Source organism: Theropithecus gelada, chromosome 18 (assembly GCF_003255815.1).
Source record: "Theropithecus gelada isolate Dixy chromosome 18, Tgel_1.0, whole genome shotgun sequence".
NCBI classification, from domain to species: domain Eukaryota; kingdom Metazoa; phylum Chordata; class Mammalia; order Primates; family Cercopithecidae; genus Theropithecus; species Theropithecus gelada.
In genome coordinates this window covers 25,008,553-25,028,201 of record NC_037686.1, presented here as the reverse complement: position 1 = coordinate 25,028,201, position 19,649 = coordinate 25,008,553, and the positions used below count along the sequence as shown (strand labels likewise).

At 32.8% G+C, this 19,649-nt stretch overlaps 1 protein-coding gene across 3 annotated transcripts in view; it reads left to right on the top strand.

Moving 5' to 3' along the window:
- The window catches only part of CCDC178 (coiled-coil domain containing 178), a 523,876-nt gene that overhangs the window by 449,503 nt on the left and 54,724 nt on the right, over positions 1-19,649 (top strand). For 2 of the 3 annotated variants that reach the window (XM_025365270.1, XM_025365269.1), the window contains one exon: positions 17,042-17,176. In XM_025365270.1, the coding sequence (XP_025221055.1) occupies positions 17,042-17,176 (135 nt within the window). Of the gene's footprint in view, positions 1-8,501; positions 8,574-17,041; positions 17,177-19,649 lie in introns of all 3 variants that reach the window. The other variant, XM_025365268.1, reaches the window with a different exon arrangement.

The window sequence follows — 19,649 nt, the reverse complement described above, 5'->3', positions numbered from 1 at the left end:
AGCCATTTGTGTTTTCTCTTGTGAAAAAAATCTTTTGCTCATTTTGCTATTGGGCTTTATGACTTTTCTTTTTCGTGCTGGTATTGGTCATCCCTAAGATCTATACATAAATCCTGGATGCTAATATTTTGTTGATTATCTATGTAGCAAATATCTTCTCCCAATTGTGGCTTCCCTTTTTCATTTTCATGGTGTTTTCGATGAATGAAGTTTTGATGAAATACAATTCAAAAATCTTTTTCTGTATGTATTTGAAGACATTTTCTTTTAATTTCTTCCGAGATTTTAAAAATTTGACTTGAACTTTTAAGTTTTTAATGCATATGGAATTTATTTTTACATATACTGTGAAGATTTGATCAATTTTTCTCACATTCAGAATCAATTGTGAAAATAATTAGTTTATCCATTCCTCATTGATTTGCAATGCCAACTCTTTATAACTTGAGGTTTAATATGTGTGTGAACTTCTGGGCTATTTTGTTCTATTGATTACTATGTCTATTCTCATGCCAAAACATACTGTTTTAATTACTGTCTTTGCAACAAATTTGATATATTGCAGGGCAAGTGTCTCCAACTTGATTTCCTTATATTGTGTTTTGACTAACTTTTACAATTTGTTCCTAAAATTTAATTTTACAGTCATTTTTCCTAAGTTCCCTAAAGTGCACTGGTGATGAGAATTGCCTTGCTATAGATTAATTTGTGAAAAATTGATATTGGGCCGGGCGCGGTGGCCCAAGCCTGTAATCCCAGCACTTTGGGAGGCCGAGACGGGCGGATCACGAGGTCAGGAGATCGAGACCATCCTGGCTAACACGGTGAAACCCCGTCTCTACTAAAAAATACAAAAAATTAGCCGGGCGAGGTGGCAGGCGCCTGTAGTCCCAGCTACTCGGGAGGCTGAGGCAGGAGAATGGCGTAAACCCGGGAGGCAGAGCTTGCAGTGAGCTGAGATCCGGCCACTGCACTCCAGCCTGGGCGACAGAGCGAGACTCCGTCTCAAAAAAAAAAAGAAAAAAGAAAAAAAAGAAAAATTGATATTATGACATTGATTCTTCGTAGGCATGGCCATGGTTCCTTACATATTTAGTTAGGTCTCATTCAGTAAATGAGAAGTTTTCCAATTTTCTCTGTATATATCCTACTCAACTTTTTAAGAATAGTTATTTCAAATTATCTTATAATTTGATGCTTTGTAAAAAAAAATTTTTACAGCTGCTAACAATGTATTTCCAGTGAATAAAATCATAATTGATTTCTAAATATCAATCTTACATGCAGCCTTTGTCAAAAGTTTCTCATTATTTCTTGTAACTTAACAGTAAATTATCTTATATTATCTGTATGAATAATCAATGACAGGTTCTTTCCTTTGACATATGTGTATTTTTTATTATATGTGGGTTTTTTCCTTATCTCACTACGTTGCTCAGGCCCCCAATACGATGTTGTATAACTACAGCTCACTGGCCAAATCTGGACTGCCGCTTGCTTTGTTACTGCTTATGAACCAAAAATGGTTTTTATATTATTAAATAGTTTGGAAAATATCAAAGGAAGGAAATATTTGACACATGAAAATTATATGACATGCAAATTCTGTAATTAAAGTTTTATTGTAATACAGCCCGGTCATTTATTTACATCTTTTCTGTGGCTGCTTTCAAGCTAAATCAATAAAGTTGAGTAGCTGCCACAGGTGGTTTGGCCCACAAAGATTAAATATTTAGTATCTAGCTCCTTCCAGAAAAAAATGTTGCCAACCTGTGTACACAGAAACAAGATACTGATTGTTATTATCACAAATGAGTCTTAAATTTTTTCAAATGCATCTTCTCCATCCAATAGGATGATCATATAGTTTCTCTCCTTTTTGGGGGTTAATGTGGTGGGTAAAATGTATGTTTAGTTTTTTTTCAAGTCTTGCATTCCTAGAATAAATATCACCTGGCCATGGTTAATTATGGTTTTATATATTGCTATGCTCACTTTACAAATACTTACCACATATATTTTGCACATAAGTTTATAAGTAGAATTAAATTCTGCTTTCTGGGCTTTTTATTGCATTTGTTGGATATTAGTTTTCATGTTATGCTTGACTTATAGAATAATTTGGGAAATATTCTCTCTTTTTCTGTTTTCTGAAAGATTTGACATACAATTGGGAAAAACTGTACCTTTAAAACTTGGAAAAACTCTCCTATAAAACTTTCAGAGCCAAGTGTTTTATGTATGAGGGCAATTTCAAACTGCTAATACAATTTCTTTAGTAATTGTAAGAATATATGGCTTTCTGTTTTACAAGTCAGTTTAAGTTCTGTTTATTAGCACTTTGTCTATTTCATTTAATTTTAAATTTACTACATAAAATTATTCATAGTATTATCTTAAAAATTTTAATTTTTATTGTTTATCATTTTCTTCTTTTGTTCAAATATTATTAATTTTTTACTTTATTTCTATTTCATTGTGTTAATCCTTCTGGAATTTTGCATAGTTTATTGGTCTTTCCTAAGAACTCTGTGAATTTCCTCTATCATATATTTGGTTTCCATTTTATTACTCTTTTCCTACATTTTTGATTAATTTATTCTGTTCTTTATATATTTTTTTAAATTTGGATGAAAAGCTCATTAATCTACCTTTTGTCTTTTCTAATATAAGCATAAAAGTATCATCTGGTTGCATCCTACATATTTGAAATTTATTTATTTAGCACTCAGTATTAAATAATTAACTATTTATTTATTTATTGTTGAGATGGAATTTTACTCTGTCACCCAGGCTGGCGTGCAGTGGCACGATCTAGACACACTGCAACCTCCGCCTCCTGGGTTCAAGCGATTCTCCTGCCTCAGCCTCCTGAGTAGCTGGGATTACAGACACGCGCGACCACGCCTGGCTAATTTTTGTATTTATAGTAGAGACGGGGTTTCGCCGTGTTGGCCAGGCTGGTCTTGAACCCCTGACCTCAGATGATCCATCTGCCTCCGTCTCCCAAAGTGCTAGAATTACAGGCGTGAGCCAACGCGTCAGCCAACAACTTTTTATGATTTACTTTGATAAATGTATTATTATTATTATCATCATTATTATGGTTATTATTTTGAGACGGAGTTTCACTCTTGTTTCCCAGGCTGGAGTGCAATGGCGCAATCTCCGCTCACTGCAACCTCCGCCTCCCAGGTTCAAGCGATTCTCCTGCCTTAGCTTCCCGAGTAGCTAGCATTACAGGGAACCTGCCACCACGCAGTAGGGTGTTTCACTATGTTGGCCAGGCTGGTCTCAAACTCCTGACCTCAGGCGATCCACCCGCCTCGGCCTCCCAAAGTGCTGGGATTACAGACGTGAGCCACTGCGTCCAGCCAAATGTATTATTTTTAACTTTTCTCATAAATGTCTAAGGATATATAGATATTTTTGTTTTGTTTGTTTTGCTTTCTGATTTCTAATTTCGTTACTTTGTTGTCAGGAACATGGTTTATATGATGTCAGTTCATTGTAATGAAATATTTGCTTTAGAACAGAAAACCAAACACCGCATATTCTCACTCATAGGTGGGAACTGAACAATGAGAACACCTGGACACAGGAAGGGGAACATCATACACCGGGGCCTATTGTGGGGTGTGGGGAGAGGGGAGGGATAGCATTAGGAGATATACCTAATGCAAATGACGAGTTAATGGGTACAGCACACCAACATGGCACATGTATACAGATGTAACAAACTTGCACGTTGTGCACATGTACCCTAGAACTTAAAGTATAATAAAACAGAAAAAATAAAAATAAGAAAAGTACTTACACTATAGCACTGTTGTGAGAATAAAGTGATATAAAACAAAACAAAACAAAACAAAAAAAACAAAAATAAATAAAATAAAATACTTGCTTTATGATCTCATAAGATTTTATACAGTTTATGTTTTAATGTATGTAAGTTACAAGTTTTAATGTTTACGTATGCTTAAGAAGATGGTGTAATTTATAATTTGGAGCATGTGCATGTATATCTGTATGTACACCTATATATGCATATATATGCATATATACTAGATCTATGCATATATACATATCTATGCATATATACATATATGCTAGATCAAGTTTATTAGGCCTGTCAATCATCACCATTATTTTAATTTTTGATTTGCCAAAATCGATGTGTTGATATCTATAGACCTAGATATATATATATGGATATGAATAATCTCTATCTAAGAACACTATTTGTCTTAAGGTCTCTTTTGCTTATATACTCAAGGTTTCATTGTGCTAGTATATGCCTGTATTCAGTTATATTTTTTTTTATTTTTTAGTTTCTATCTTGACTATCTTTTAGTTTTTAATGTGTTTCATGTAAAATACATGTAAGCATCATTTTCTAAATCTAATCTTCTGTCTTAACTGAAAAGTATAATCCATATATGGTTATTGTAATCAATTATACATTTTACCTCTTTCTAGTATCTTTTTGTTTTTTGATATGTTTTTTTCTACTACTTCCTTTTTCTCTACCTGCCTTTTTAGTTGATTGAAGACTCTTGTTTATCTTTTCTTATTCTGCTTTTTCTGCTCCTTTTCTTGAAGGTCAAACACTATATTTAACCTTTTATTTGAAATTTTATTTTTATTGTACTTTAAATAGACTATGCATATTTAATTTAAAATATACTTGATATTTTATTTATTACAGCACATATTTTAACTATCATGCAATATACTGAGTTAGAGAATTTTAATTCAGACTTCTGAACTTCAGACATACATAATATTATTATAAAACATTTTAGTTTCCATGATTCTTTTATACTCTTTAATTAGTTATTATAATATTATTAGCATTGCTGTTAATATTTTATACAGGGAATGTTTATTTGACTTTACGTATTTACCTGTTTTGTTCTTATTCACCATTCCTTCTTGCAACTCAGAGCCTCTCCGTGGAATCATTTTCCTTTTTTCTGAATTACATCCTTTCTAGAAGGTTCCTTAGAAATGAACTCTGTTTCAGTTTATCTAAAATGTCTCTTTATTATCCTTGTTCTGAAATAACACTCTTCCTGGTAGTTTTTGTTTGTTCCTGCAAATCTCATTGTTTCTACTATGTATTAATATTTTAGTTGACTAGAAGTTAATAGATCTTCATCTCTGTGAAACTGGTGTCCCAGTTTAAGATTGCTTTCTTCCAGAGAGAATTTGCACTAGCTTCTCCTTCAAGCCAAGGGGAAAACAAAAACTTAGAAGTCCTCAGCTCTACTCTAGGCTTAGACAGTATAAATGCAGAGATCATTCACTTACCTGGAATTGGTGACTACTCAGTACTCAAGTTTCACTGATGGTTCTGCAGATTCTCCTGTGGGAATTTCTTATGTGTTCTAACCCCATCAATGCAATAAAAATATTTGTGTAAAGAATTGATCTTGTTTTAAAATTAAAGCACTCTTCAGAGTGTCTAGTGAAATCTTAGTCTTTTTCATAATTTTTCATTACATTTTGCCTATTCTCAAAATACATGGAATAAATTAGGCCAAAAAACTCAAAACCCTATCTAAAATGTTATATTTCTGTTGTTAGAAACAGTGCAAAAGCAAAAATATCTTCCTAGATTAAGAATAAGTACTTTATATTGAATCTAGTTTAGTAGAACTATACTTGTTCCTTACATGAGACAACTAAGGTTCAAATGACACTAAGTCACATAGCCCAGTAGTACCTAGACCTGCTCAGGTTTTCAAATATCCAATGATCCTTCTTTCTACTACTAGCATCATAAATTTGCAGACTGTGGTAGAACATCTGTAGTTTCCTTAATATGAGTCAATATTATTTCATTTATATTAATCATTGCTGCTTTTGTTCTTTTTAGATTCTTTGAGTATCTTGAATTTAGTTCACAATGTTTTCTGAAAGAATGGTATTAGTTACTAATATGTGAAAAGCATTATTTTATTATGAATATATTTGATAATATTTGTCATAACCTGGATTTAATTATATATACCAGTGCAAGCCAGCAAATGAGTTTATAAATTTTGGGCATCTGTGACAATTTGCACTACTTTTCAGATTTTCTTCTTCTTATTGCCATCCTTCTAGTGCCAGAACAATTCTAGATCACTAACAAGAAGCTAAGACAATAATAGGATCATAAGAGTTTTGCATTCTAAATGAAGCTTATACTTTCTGACCCATGATTTTTTTTTTTTTTTTTGAGACAGTCTTACTCTGTCCCCCAGGCTGGAGTGCAGTGGCGAGATCTCGGCTCACTGCAACCTCCACCTCCTGGGTTCACGCCATTCTCCTGCCTCAGCCTCCCCAGTAGCTGGGACTACAGGTGCCCGCCACCACGCCTGGCTAATTTTTTGTATTTTTGGTGGAGACAGGGTTTCACCGTGTTAGCCAGGATGGTCTCGATTTCCAGACCTCGTGATCCGCCCACCTCGGCCTCCCATAGTGCTGACCCATGATTCTTATCGCTGTAGACTAGTTTCTACAGTTAGACTGTCCTGCATTGCATGATTATGTGGCTTATTTTATTTACATTTACATTTGCTGTTGAATTTTTTATAATTGTTTAAAACAAATAATTTCATAAGCATTTTTGTTTATTTGTGTGTAAAAGAAATAAAAATGCTGGGGGTATTTATAATGAAATTTGATGTTTTAAAAATAGAGATATACTATATTTCTTCTTGAAATTGTGAAATAAACCAATGAGCTCTATCATTGATCTTTTTTGAATAATGTTTTTATTGTGAATTAATTTTAGGTAAATGTAATTTTTAAAACATTTTCTTGATTTTTTGCATTAAAGTAAGTGGTTCTCAGAAGATATAAAGATATACTGTGGATAATCATCAGAGAAAATTGCTCAACCACAGCTCATAAATGAAAACCAAAAGAGCCAGCTTAGACCATTTATTTGGCCACATTTTAAAATCAAGGGACTTAATTACTTTTGGGCAAAAGACTGACAAGCAGGCAAGGAAGTGTATGCTTCAAAAATATGTTCATCTCTATGTTTGACAGTATAATATTTCATATTTAGCTGTCATGTAATTCTATTTTAAACCATTTTTAAACAATTATTCATTTGAGAATAGTTAAATTTTTATTGTGAGGGTAATTTTATTAAATAATTTTGTTTTATTCTTGGTTTAACAATTTTTTCAATCACAGGGAACAATAATTTTAGAATTAAGCATATACTTTCATTCATTTATTTCTTATTGAATTTTTCATGGGATTTGAGTGTGAATTTTAGCAACTTAAGCAAAATATATAAACTACTGTCTTTACACATTTTTATCAAATATCTATCAGAATGTAGTAATTTTATTTCAGAACCAAATTATCAAACTAAGAAGGTTTTACGTTTTGCAGATTGTTACTATTAAATATGAAAAAAGATGAATTATTATCTGTTATATGTAATAGTGTGTATTATAATTATAAAGTATACAAAGAAATGTATTTGCATATTCATATAAAAGGATAGACTTGATTTTTAACTATTCAATACAAAAAGTAGTAGTGTCTGTATGGACCAGCTTTCTCTGTCATACCAAGGTTTTATGTATTAGCAGAGATCCAAATGCAGAATTAAGAAATATATTATTTTTATATAATTAGAGTAATTAAAAATTATTCTTTAAATTTCTTAAATGCCAGCTCCAAAATTGGGAGTGCACGTGGGTCTTATTTTTCTTAAGTACATCTAAGCAGTTGATAAAAGATATTTCTAGAAATGAGCTATGTGATCTTTAACACTAGTCTATGGAATGGATTTGGTAATAAATATCTCATTACTTTTGATATTTGTATATTGTATGTACATGTATAGCTTGGTAACTGAGTACTATAAATAGCTCAGTATTAACTGGATTTTTTATGTCTGTCATTCCTGCCTTGCCAAAAATCTGTGGAGTAGTTTATAATTGCTATTGTTTGAGTTATTACAATAAACAGAACTGATAAGGCTTACACTGTTTGCCTTGTGAGCTGTACTTCACATCACTGTTGAATTAAAATTGCATGCACATACCTTCACTTATCAGTTTTATCTGTCAGAAATTGAGAAACACAGTATGCTTTCAGTATGTGAAAACTTATAACAAGCAGCTTGAAATTGTAATCATTATTTGAATATTCTAGTGCAAATGAATGAATGTATTTGTGCTATTATCTATCTACCTTCTTTCTATCTAAAATAAATTCCTATAGGAAAAGCTCATTATTTTTTTCCAGATGGCCTTTATCATATTTTGTCAAAGCTTTAAATATGATTTTAATTAGATTACCTAAGGTGCAAATGCAAATCTACAGGATACAGCATTTTTTTCTCTTCTTTGTCAAATGTGAATAAATCTTAGAGCTGCTTCTACAGTTGACCTATTTGTTTGACTGTGTTTGTAGATAGGAAATACGGACTTCTGAAATGCCTTCATCTTCTCCCAAGGTATTATTCACAATATTTCTATTCTTAGGTTGCAGGCTTCTTACCCAAGAAACTTCCAAACTCTCTGCCAATCATATCAGATGAACTTTCAAATGTTCAGGTACCTCTGATGAGTTAATCCATGCATACACGTGCATCTTTCAGAAATACTGTAACCTCTAACAATTGTCACATATTGTCACCACCAGGTAACCACTCCCAATTCCCACTCCAGTGTACTGAGAAGTGATTTTTTTTTTTTTAGATCTTATTTTTTAGAGGAGTTTTGGGGTTTGCAGCAAACTGGAGTGGAAGGTACAGAGAGTTTCTGTATACCCCCTTTCCACACACACGCATAGCCTCCTCCATGATCAACAACCCACTCCAGGAGGGACATTTGTTACAACTGGTGAACCTATATTGACACATCATCATCACTCCAAGTTCATACTTTAGGGTTCACTGTTGGTGTTGTATATTCTACAGGTTTGGACAAATGTGTAATGGCATGTATCTGCCATTGTGGTATCATACAAAATATTTTCACTGCCCTAAAAATTCTGTGTGCCCTGCTAATTTATCCAGGGAGGTAATTTTTACTTCAAAAATTTGGAATTGTTCCACACTTTTCATATTTGTCCTACACGTTGTATTGATAAAGGTTGTTTATTGCAGTGATTCTGTTAATTTTCTGTTTGGATTCTGTATCTAACGGGTTTTCATGTTGCATGTGGGAAAATTCTATGTTCTTTTCAACTACTAGTTGAAACTGGATCTTTATAAATTCCAGTTTTTATAAAGATATTTTTCATCCAAAAAAGTATAAATGAGGTATTTTTGAAAATCTCTTTCACAGATTTGAATCCAGCAGTTGTTTGTTTTCACAAATCCAGAATGAACAAATCATCATTCGTAGATAAAGAACTTTGAGTGCTGTTCATGCACTGTCTACCCTGCCAGTTACTATCATCTTTGTATTCTAAAGGACTTTTTGTTTTTGGTATTGACTGGTCTTTGTTTCCTGGCAAAACAATTTATAGTTCATTTTCAGATAACTATACATATGGTATTTGTATTTTAATTAAAAAGACTGTTGTTATGTCTGATTCTTATAAGGAGAAATTCATTATAAGGACACTTCTCATTTCCTTGAAACGTTCCCTTTCTTTTTTTCCAGGGTTCTTAAATTGCAAAAGCCAGTTAAATGATGTGCTTTGGGGAGTTAATTTTTGGTACCATATGTCTCTAAAAATGATTTAATTTTATCTAAAGTGTGTTTTCAATTATATTTATGTTCTGTAAGACACAGGCACAATTTAAAGAATTTTTTAAGGAAAAAACATACTAGTCATTATTTCAACACATTAGCATGATACGTGTATAAGCTGACAAAAATATCTATTTATTAAGGTTAATATTTTTTTACCATCTGAGCTCTGTGGTTACCTTTTGAAACTAGCAAATTCAAATTCTCATGAAAATATTTTACATATGGCCATCTTTAATTTCATATGAAATAAGTTATGAAGTCACTAATCAACAACTGTGTTAATTGTATGAGTGGGATGAAGGAAAATACCAATAATTTTATGAGGCAGCTGAAAGTAGTAATTTTTTCCTTAATGATATAAACTTAGTATTTCAGATATTTTGTTTATTATAGGTAAGATCATATTTAGTGGGTATATAACACAAATATTGTACAAAAAGCTATTTTTGTATTTTGGCAGATGGCCAAATATAATAGGCTACTCTTAACAAATTATAATAAATTCTCTGAAAGTAAATCATTCTAAGCCACAAAATATGGAGGATGCCTTTCTTGAGATGTTACATTAACATAGGTTTTTTTCTTTAATGAAACAACTAAGCATGCAGTAAGTTACAGAGTTACATATAAACTATAAATAAGTAAAGAAGTTTCTAATAAATTTCTGTGTAACTTTACCAGATTTGTAAATCCTGACATTTTGTTTTGCATGTTTAAACCAGTAGAGATGCATTCAAAATCCTCAGTCGGCCTCTTCCTATTATTATTCCCCTCCTTACTCATGGTTAATTAACCTTTTGTGTTTACCATTCCAATTTTTTAATGCCATTTTTACATAGTAATAAAATTTTTAAAAAAGTATTATTTGTAAGATTTTTTTGTTTCTCTAACATCCAAACCACCTGCAATGTTAACATGTTTATTTTATTTTATTTTATTTTATTTTATTTTATTTTATTAGAGACAGGGTCTAACTATGTTGCTTAAGATGGTTTCGAATTCTTGAGCTCAAGTGATCCTCTTTGCCTTGGCCTCACAAAGTGCTGGGATTACAGACATGAGCCACCATATATGGCCAGTGAGTTTATTTTAAATGCTGTGGTTTAGGGTATAAACATACCATAATGTATTTTTTATTACTTCAAAGACTATTAGATTGTTTCCAGATTTTTACTATAGCAAGTAATGCTGTAAATGGAAAGTATTTCATGTTTTTCCCTGAGTACATATGACATTTTTTTTGAGAGAGATATATCTCAAACTTTAGCATACATTAGAATCACCTAGAGATCTTGATAAAACACTGATTGCTGGTCCCAAGGTTTCTGATTCAGGGAGTCTGAATGACTGTATTCCTAACATTCTGAGGTGATACTAATCCTGATGGGCTGGGAACCATATGCTGAGAATTGCTGGTCTAGAGTATGTAGCTTAAAGTATGATTTCTGGATCAAAGGGAAAGTACAACTTCATTTTCAATACGAAATAATAAATTGTTCTCCAAAGTTTTTGTATCAAATTATACATAAATTTGAACAGCACATGAGTTTAATTTTTTTCACATCTTTACCAAAATTTGATATTGACAGATTGTGTTAGTATTTGACAATCGGATGAGTTTGAATTTTATTTATTCATATGCTACTATTAAAGTTGAATACCTTTTCAAATGTTTTCAGGCCAAATGGCTTTCCTTTTATGTTAATTGCAGATGTGTATAATTTGCCCATTTTTTTCTGGTATACTGTTTCTATTTTTATTATTGACTTATAAGAGTTTTTTATATGTTAAAGAAATTAATCCTTGTCTGCTGTGTTATTAAAATCTTCTCTAAACCTGCAGCTTATATGGTTACTCTGTTTAAATTTAACTTAAAAAAATTAAATGTGGTTTGATTGTCAATTTTTTTCCATTAGAAGTTATCATTTTAATTTTTATTTAAAAATTCTTCCTTTCCTCAAAGGCATAAAGTTGTGTCATGCTTTTTAAAAAATTGTTAAAGGTTAACTTTCCTCATTTCAATCTAGTTTGCTTTTATTTTCCGTATGTTGTGAGTTAAAGATCTCATTTTATTTTATTTTGCATGGAGATAGCCAATTATTAGCCATCCTTTCCGCACTAATTTGTAGTGATATCTCTATCATGTGTTACATTTTATATGCATGTGTCTGTTACTCAGCTCTCTTTGCTGATCAAATGCTCTCTTTGGATGATCCGAATATTACTCTTAATTCCCACAGCTTTAAGATAAATTGTATATATCACATGTCAAATTTTTCAGGCTTGTTCTCCTGTTTCACAGTTGTCTCATTAAATATTCTCAGTCCTTTGTTCTTCCATGTGAATTTTAGATCAACTTCCATAAAACCTGATGAGATTATAGACTACCCTGTGGAAAACTGATTTGTCCATGACACTCTTTTCTCATATATGACCACACTGTACCTCTAGATTTATTCAGTCCTTATTCTTCAAAATATTTTGTAACTTTCTCTATAAAATCTTGCCCATTTTTAAATAGATACCAACCTAAGTACCTTTCATTTTATTTTATGGTAATAAATACGATTTTTCTATTATAATTCAAAATTGGTCATACTGATTTATAAAAGTGGGTCGGGTGCGGGGAGTCATGCCTGTGGTTAGGAGCTCAAAGCCAGCCTGCCCAACATGGCGAAACCCTGGCTCTACTAAAAACACAAAAATTAGCCCGGCGTGGTGGGAGGTCGCCTGTAATCCCAGTTGCTTGGGAGGCTGAGACAGCAGAATCTCTTGAACCCAGGAGGCAATGTTGCAGTGAACTGAGATCCCACCATTGCACTCCAGCCTGGGCGACAGAGCAAGACTCTGTCTAAAAAAAAAAAAAAAAAAAAAAAAAAAAAAAAAATTATTAATTTTTCGGTGCAGATATTATAGGCAGAAAGTTCCTAAACCCTCGTCACCTCCTTTTTTTTTTTTTTTAGACGGAGTCTCGCTCTGTCTCCCAGGCTGGAGTGCAATGGTGCTATCTCGGCTCACTGCAACTTCCACCTCCCTGGTTCAAGCGATTCTCCTGCCTCAGCCTCCTGAGTAGCTGGGCCTGTAGACGACCGCCACTGCGCTCGGCTAATTTTTGTATTTTTAGTAAAGACAGGGTTTCACCATGTTAGTCAGGCTGATCTCGAACTCCTAATCTCAGTTGATCCACCCACCTCGGCCTCCCAAAGTGCTGGGATTACAGGCGTGAGCCACTGTGCCCGGCATTTTTTCTAACTCTTATAGCTATCTTTTGTCCTTCTATTTTTTTATTGTATTGACAAGAATCAGCAATAAAGTTTTAAAAAGAGGTATTGATTTCTGTTATCCTTATTTTATTTTGCCCGACATCCACAGGAAGATTTCTGACGTTTATTTAATAAAATGTTTGATGGAAGTTTTTGGTTTATACCCTTTATCAGGTAAACTTTTATCAGCTCATGTTGAGTCCATTTTAATAAACATTTATTGAGTGATCACTGTCTGCTGACATCTTAAAATGGGGTTTTTTCATAATCACTTTCCTAAAATAATTGTTGTCATAGCTATTTGATATAATCAATCATTCTTGGCAGCATCTTAGTTGTTTTTTCCTTAAATATTCTTTTGAATAGTCTTATTGTCTTTCGTGTGTAAATGTGTTTGTGTGCATATGTTATTTTATTGAATGCTGGTTCTCCTCTCTTTAAGATTGTCTTTAGTTCTTCCTTTTCCTGGTTCTTGTTTTTCCATAGGCCTATTTAGCTATTGATTTCCACCCCCCCCCCCCCCCCCCCCCAAAAAAAAAAAAAAAAAGCCTCTTTTTTGAGATATTACTCATTCTTACTTGATCCTTAAAAAACTTTTCTGTTTAAGAGGCTTCAGTTAACATGTGAATATGGATAAATTCAAGGCCTTTATGGCTACCTCAAGCTAAAATACAGACAACTGAATAAAAATAGACACTGCATACAGCTGCTTCTCCTCATTTGACTTGTGGCTGTAGAAAACATTACTATTCAGTTTGCTTTGTTTACGTATGCTGAAGAGCTCCCACTTGTAAAATTTACCTTGTTGTTAAGGAATTCCTCTACAGCTCATCTTTCCCTTACTTGCTTTTTGTCGTATGTGTGGCTACTCTAATAGTATTAATTTATTGTTTTCTTTGACAAACAAATCTTTGTTCATAGGTGTAGTTCCAAGTATCCTATGATCTCTTGGGGGAAATAAGGTATTCTGAGGGCTAAGCTGACTCCAAAGAACTACAGCCTTGAAATAAGAAAAATACTAGAGAAAATTAAAGTGGTATTTTGCTGTAGGTGACTTTTCACTGAGATATCTGATTCCACTCAGTAAGGCTAAGAGTTCATCCTACAGCCATTCTTTCAAAATTGTTTATTTCTGGCTTATTGCTGTGAACTTTTCTTGTCTTGATAGTCTATTGTCCAATTTTTGTACAAGGTAGGCTTCCATTTGTTGTTGTCTTAAAAATTCCAAATTACAACGAACTAGTAAGGTAAGGTCTGAGGTAGACAATAATTTGAAAACCTACTCTATGTGATAAGGTTTTATCATGCACTTCTTACTAATATCTAACGAGCATACAGAAATGTTCATTTTGCATCACAGCCTATTTTCCAGGAATCTCTGTGGCAAAGGTTTACGGAACCCTTGGGTGTTTCTAGCAGTCTTTATCACTATCCTTAATCTGGAAGTGACTGCTAAAATATCAGAGAGAGAAAGAAAAACCATTGAACTTTAACTGATATGGCATCATGGTTAATAACTTAAACTTGAAGTTAGACAGAAGTAAATAACCTAAAGCAAGTTAACCTCTTTAAAATATAGATTTCTCAGCTGTACACTGGGGTTAATCAAAGAAGCTATCTCAGCAGGCCCACAATCAACCTATGAACTGTGTTGTTTAAATAAGTCACATTGAAAAGAATTGAGAAAGTTGACAGATTATTTGTCTTTGTTAAGAAAATAGCAAAAATCTAATCTCTTCAGAGCCTCCACCCACAACAGACAATTTATAGTTAAGCTTCATTTAGCAAATTGCATTTATCTATTAGATTATGGCCCCTTCATTCAGGATGTTTACCTCAGCAAACAATATATTTAGGTAGTATATAAAGAACTATACTGCAATATGTGTTTCAAAATATATTTCCACATGTAATTTCAGAAATGAGCTAGCCTGTTAGTAAAAATGATTGATAATTTTAGTTTTTAAGCCGGTAAAATTTCCTTTACATTCATTTCCATTTTTGCCCTTTAAAAAAATCTATAAATTGCAAGGTCATATTTTAATAATGAAGACCAGTATAAAAATCACACAAATTTCAAACATATATATGCTATGAAATTATTTTCAGGAATATTTGTCATGGTTCTTTTCTTCTGTTATTAATGTTTACTTGACACTAAATGTCAGCTTCTCTAGCCTTGCCCACTGTTTGCAATTGAAGTAATTTCTAATTTAAATATACATGTGCTCTGCATCTTATTGTTAAAGCAAATTTAATTAATATTATTTAAATCATTGATGCATACATTAGGTAATACATGGCCAGTGCTAACTCCTATGGACCATTCCTGAACCCTCAATACCCAGACCCTTCCCCTGTCCCTGAACAATAATTAAAGTCTTAATATGACTCTTTATGTAGTTGTGAACATACACAATGAACTAAACTTTTCAAATGCCTTAATGAGTATATCAAGATACAGCATACCTCCCCCCATTGACTGTCTGGCTTGGCTTGTGCTAAAGAAAACACCATTTTTTTTTAAGTTTGACAAAACTTCTCTTCAAATAATAATGCTAAGTTTTAATTTAATAGCCCAAATTATCTGAAATGTGCATAAACTGGTTCTGGACAATGTAATTCAGCATTTAGTAAGCTGAAATATCTATAGTTTTCAAAGTCTTTTCTTCTTCCTAATCAACTAACCAAAAATAGAGGCTTTATTTTCCTGGGAACCAAACATAAATGCGTATGTGTTGTTTATAACAATGCATAACGAGGATAATGATGTTAAACAATTTACATGCAACACCAAGTATTTAGTTAAGTGAATTCTTTTATTGAAATATACATACAAAAGAGTTCCCAAATTTTACAAACTCCTTATTGATGTTTTACAGAGGATCCTGTATATGTAACCCACCAAATAGCCACATTTTTAACATGTTTTTATTCTGGTATGAGGAAGTATTTAATTTAAAAATTGTGTTTGATATTACATGTTTGGATGTAAATTTTGTTTTTTCATTCTGCAAAATATGCTAAAAAGGAACTGATATCAGCAATCATCCACATTCCCAAAACCAAGAGTTTTCAGTGACAGAATATATTATATTGTATAAACATATGATATATGCATTCATTATAAATATATAACATAAGCACTCATTATAAATGTTTGGGATTTTTAAAAAATTGTTTTTACTGTTAATTTTATGTTTATCCCTTTGAAAATGCCTTATAATAATTCTGTATGGCATGCCTACAGTAACTGTTGAAGAGCAAATGTACATTGTTTTGATAAAACATCCACTGTTTTCTGTTGGTTTTTATATTAAATTTCCAAATGATCTATCATATGTCATAGGCGAATTCTTTCTTTTTCTGTACAGATCCTGTATTAAACATGTCACTTCTTAACACCGCGTCCTGTATGCTTTAGTGCAGTGAGATGTTTCCATGTCACATGGTCAGAGGGAGGTAGATTAATAGGGAGTTCTAGCTGGAAATTTCTTCCTTGTTATTGTTCTCCCTCAGCAGTTGATGGCTAAGTTAATTCTCTTTAGTTTTGTCATGCTCTAAAGCACACATTGCCAAGCAATGGTAAGCTTTATGAGAAAAAAAGCAGTGATGGTGTCCATCAAAGTCTTAAAGTTGCATTTTTAAACTTTGGCTTGACCTGATGTGCCATTCAAAACGGCTTCAAAAGATGATTTTTTTCAAGAAAGGTTCAATATGTCCCGAGGCTATCGGTTTTGAGTTAAACTGGGTGAAGTAGAAATATTTTACTCATCAGCTTTGCAGTCACAGAGTTTGCCTCAGCTAGAACAAAACTGCTGAGGCATTTAGAGAAAATTAACCCCCCATCCTGGCGGCCAGATGTGACTGGTTTCTGATGAATGCACATGAGTGGGCTGAAAAATCAAAAGACTGTGAAATTCCTGTCAGGTCCGTACAGTGCAGAATGGGCTATTGACTGCTTTCTATATTTCTCTCCATCATTCTTCTTGAACACTGCCATTAATTTCCTCTCCTCCTCTAACTTGTGTTTTCTCCCCTCCCTCTTGCCTTTAGCTCTGTCAGCTGCAGAGAAGGATGCACAGGCTGTGGCAGGAGCACTTCAAACTGGTGGTCCTCTTCAGCCAGATGAGGCTGGCCAACTTCCAGACAGACTCTCAGGAGAGTATTCAGAAAATATTAGCTGTGCAGGTAGGTGATTGCAGGGAAGTAGGAAAGATCATTCTGATCTAGATTGAAAAGCAAATGATGGGTAGTGTGATGAAGCATTAAAACCATATCCCATCAGAGTTGTATAAATTTTTAACCTCTTTAATAAACTGGAATTGCATGAAGGATGAATTCAGTAAGTTAGCACATATACCATGCATACTTTGGGGGGAAAGGGAGATTGGACTTATTTCTCGCAAACCTCGGAACAGATTTTTATTAATACATTTAGTATAAATAGTATTTTTTTTCAAATCTTCAGGCTTTGCAGATGTCATCCAGCTGTTTAAAAGATGTTGACACAAGATACTGTGTGCTGCTTTTGTGCAAAATCCACTTCAGTGGAAATAACCCTCTTATGTTTACTTAGTTTAACTGTTGTCTTTTCTTTTCTATTTTGCAAGAGTTTCATCCTAAGCAGATTTGGAGATGACTTTATTTGAAAGATAAGTAACTTGAGACTAGAAAGTAGCTGTGGTTCTAGATGCATGTGAGATTTTACTCCTTGTTTCAATAAAAATATTTAGCAGATACATTGTTTCATTTTAAGAATGATATATTTTAGAAACCCACATTAACTATGTGAAGACAATTCTTAAATATTAGTCAAACTTTTAAAAAATTAATGTTTTACCATATTAAATGTTACTACATGTATAAAACATGACCTCCCAAAGAAAAACACATACTACCTTATTCTATTAAGTAACAAAAACTAGAATGCCTGTTCTATGAAAAACAAAAACATAAAATCACACTTTTCAGTAATATGAAATGAATGCTGAACCCTAAACCAAATCTTTTTCTAAACATTTTATTATACATGCACTTCATATTGCTTTTAACTCGAGTAAAGAAGATTTTGCAAAGCACTTGAAAAGCTATGAAGCTATTTCAAATTTCATTTCTGCTGTTGTCCTTTTTTTTGGTATTTTCTTCTGAGGATTGTGTGTGTGTGCACTTTATATATGGGATGTATTGATAATGGGTTATAACAAAAAATTTAAAATAATTGAAGAAAAAGGAAGATTTTGAAAGGCAGTGCTTACCACATGTAGATTTAATCAAAATTTATGTACAAGCCTGAGTACAAACTACAATTGCATTATTTTAGAAGTCAGGAGTGTCTTGTTTTCCTTAAGTCTGTTAAAATGTAACACATTATACGGTGGCTAGAACCTGTGAATCTCTTTTAAATATTTAAAGGTAATCTGCATGTTCTAATTAGTATCTTAGAAAAATCTATATTTTTGTCCAAATGGTCTTAAAAATCTACAAATGATAAATTCTCACTGTGAATTATTATGTATTTTCAAATATTTAAAATGTCATTAGAAATTATTTGAATATCAGTAAAGTGATTCTCTAATTCATACCCTTCAATAATCCTTGTTTTAATTTTTATGAGAATTTCACCAACATACAGTTTATCAAACTTGATTCTAAATTACTTCTTTGTATGGCTGTTACATAACAGTGGGAATGAAGGGATGGGATAGGATAGGTAAGGAAACTCAACTACTCAGCATCCAGAGACACAGCAGCAGCATAAATTAGTACCTTATTTTCTTATCTATTGGAGATAGCTTCCATTTAGAATATTTCAATTTTGGCTTTTAATAAAAATGTGAGAATACAATTTTCAAAATCTTGCCACAAAACAGTAGAAATATGCAATCCTCTGGGGAAAGAAAAATCAAGGCTACAAACTTCAGCATGGTATACAACAACCTTCCTGACCAGCTCATGCTAATCTTCCTAGCTTCATCTTCTCTCTGCTTCAGTTGTTTAGTATGTTTCAGCCACTCCAAAATTCTTACTAATTAAGAAACTTGCTGTGAAACTCATTCTTCCTTTTTTATGCTTATGCTCTTCCCTGTTTCTGCAATACTCATTTTTATCTTGCCTGTTTAAAAACAACTGACCATCAAGCTACCATTGACTTTCTTCACAGAATTAGAAAAAAAAACTTCTTTAAATTTCATATGGCACCAAAGAATAGCCCGTAGAGCCAAGACAACCCTAACCAAAAAGAACAAAACTGGAGGCATTACGCTACCTGACTTCAAACTATACTACAAGGCTACAATAACCAAAACAGCATGGTACTGGTACCAAAACAGATATATAAACCAGTGGAACAGAGCAGAGACCTCAGAAATAACACCACACATCTACAACCATCTGATCTTTGACAAACCTCAGAAAAACAAGCAATGGGGAAATGATTCCCTATTTAATAAATGGTGCTGGGAAAACTGGCTAACCATATACAGAAAACTGAAACTGGACCCCTTCCTTACACCTTATACAAAAATTAGCTCAAGATGAATTGAAGACTTAAATGTAAAACCCAAAGCCATAAAACCTCTTAGTGAAAACCTAGGCAATACCATCCATGACATAGGCATGGGCAAAGACTTCGTGACTAAAACACCAAAAGCAATTGCAAAAA